Genomic DNA, 1,572 nt, shown 5'->3' with positions numbered 1-1,572 from the left:
GTGACGCTGTGTGATGCGGTGTGACGCTGTGTGATGCGGTGTGACGCTGTATGATGCGGTGTGACGCGGTGTGACGCGGTGTGACGCGGTGTGACGCGGTGTGACGCTGTGTGACGCGGTGTGACGCTGTATGATGCGGTGTGACGCGGTGTGACGCGGTGTGACGCGGTGTGATGCGGTGTGATGCGGTGTGACGCGGTGTGACGCTGTATGATGCGGTGTGACNAGTGTTATTGGTAGGTGATAAGAGTGTTATTGGTAGGGGATAAGAGTGTTATTGGTAGGTGATAAGAGTGTTATTGGTAGGTGATAAGAGTGTTATTGGTAGGTGATAAGAGTGTTATTGGTAGGTGATAAGAGTGTTATTGGTAGGTGATAAGAGTGTTATTGGTAGGTGATAGGCTCTTCATTAACTTCATGCTTACACCTAGCATGGTAGCAGTTGTAACAATAATAGATATATAACAATGATGTGTTATATCTCAAAGAGTGCTGAATAATAGATACCCTGGTGATAATGTTACAAAACTACATACTTTTACACATGAATGTTTCAATAACTACTCTGTTGTACTTGTAGGCAGCATAGTTTAGTTTGAAATTTTGCATTAGGCACGACAAAGGTAAAGATGTCAAAAGACGATGATAGCAAACTCGCCCATGATGAATTTGTCGAAAAGAGAAGAGCATCTCTGGAAAGGTGTGTGGGATCTGATAATTTTTACATGTGTAATCAATTTGATATCGTTAGCCATCACATATATATTAGTAACTATTCAAAGTTGAGTAAAATATTAGATGTGTGATATTCTTGAAAGGTGTGAGTTTAAATTCTCATTGCTGTGACCTGAAGCATGTATTATAAATGAGCAAATATCAAAAATAGAGTTGAACTATAATATGTAATATTTAATATGTACTATTCTCAAATATCCTGAAATTTATTGTAATTTGATTAATCTAACTAACACTAGTTTCACCTGAATCTCGACGCAGGTATCTTAACAGAACGGCATCAAACCCGACCCTACAAGTCGATGCAGACTTTCGTGAGTTTCTGGAGCTGGATGCAGATCTTCCGAAGGCTACGGGAACCTCAGCCCTCAGCGGCGCAGGAGTTATGCGGCTCTTCAATAGAGTCGGCGAGTCCGTAAACAAGATGACATACAAGATGGATGAGGCTGATGAGGTAGGAGCTGTCGCCATGGTTACTCGATTCTTACCTCGTGTGACGTGACGAACCTCGTGTGTGCATGTGTGTGCCCGGGTTGGGGGAGGCATTGCAAGGGATGGCATGTCTGAAGGTTATTTCATTGTTGCGCTGGTGGCCTAGATATTGGGTGCTTGTCATTAAGCTATAAGTGTATGTCATTGTAGCGCTGGGGGTCTGGATATTGGGTGCTTGTCATTAAGCTATAAGTGTATGTCATTGTTGCGCTGGTGGCCTGGATATTGGGTGCTTGTCATTAAGCTATAAGTGTATGTCATTGTTGCGCTGGTGGCCTGGATATTGGGTGCTTGTCATTAAGCTATAAGTGTATGTCATTGTTGCGCTGTTGACCTGGATATTGG

At 43.0% G+C, this 1,572-nt stretch overlaps 1 protein-coding gene across 1 annotated transcript; it reads left to right on the top strand.

Annotated features, from left to right (window-relative positions):
• Nucleotides 1-269: 269 nt before the first annotated feature.
• LOC106819348 (sorting nexin-2-like) lies at nt 270-1,189 on the top strand (the record flags this gene model as incomplete). The annotated part of the gene is made up of 3 exons (XM_014823994.1): nt 270-280; nt 613-700; nt 997-1,189. Coding segments are annotated over exons 2-3 (264 nt in total), but the record flags the coding sequence as incomplete, so codon positions are not given.
• Between the last annotated feature and the right edge of the window lie 383 nt (nt 1,190-1,572).

Source organism: Priapulus caudatus, unplaced genomic scaffold, assembly GCF_000485595.1.
Source record: "Priapulus caudatus unplaced genomic scaffold, Priapulus_caudatus-5.0.1 Scaffold3251, whole genome shotgun sequence".
NCBI lineage: Eukaryota > Metazoa > Priapulida > Priapulimorpha > Priapulimorphida > Priapulidae > Priapulus > Priapulus caudatus.
The sequence above is the reverse complement of the archived record's forward strand: the minus strand, read 5'-3'. Positions and strand labels throughout refer to the sequence as shown.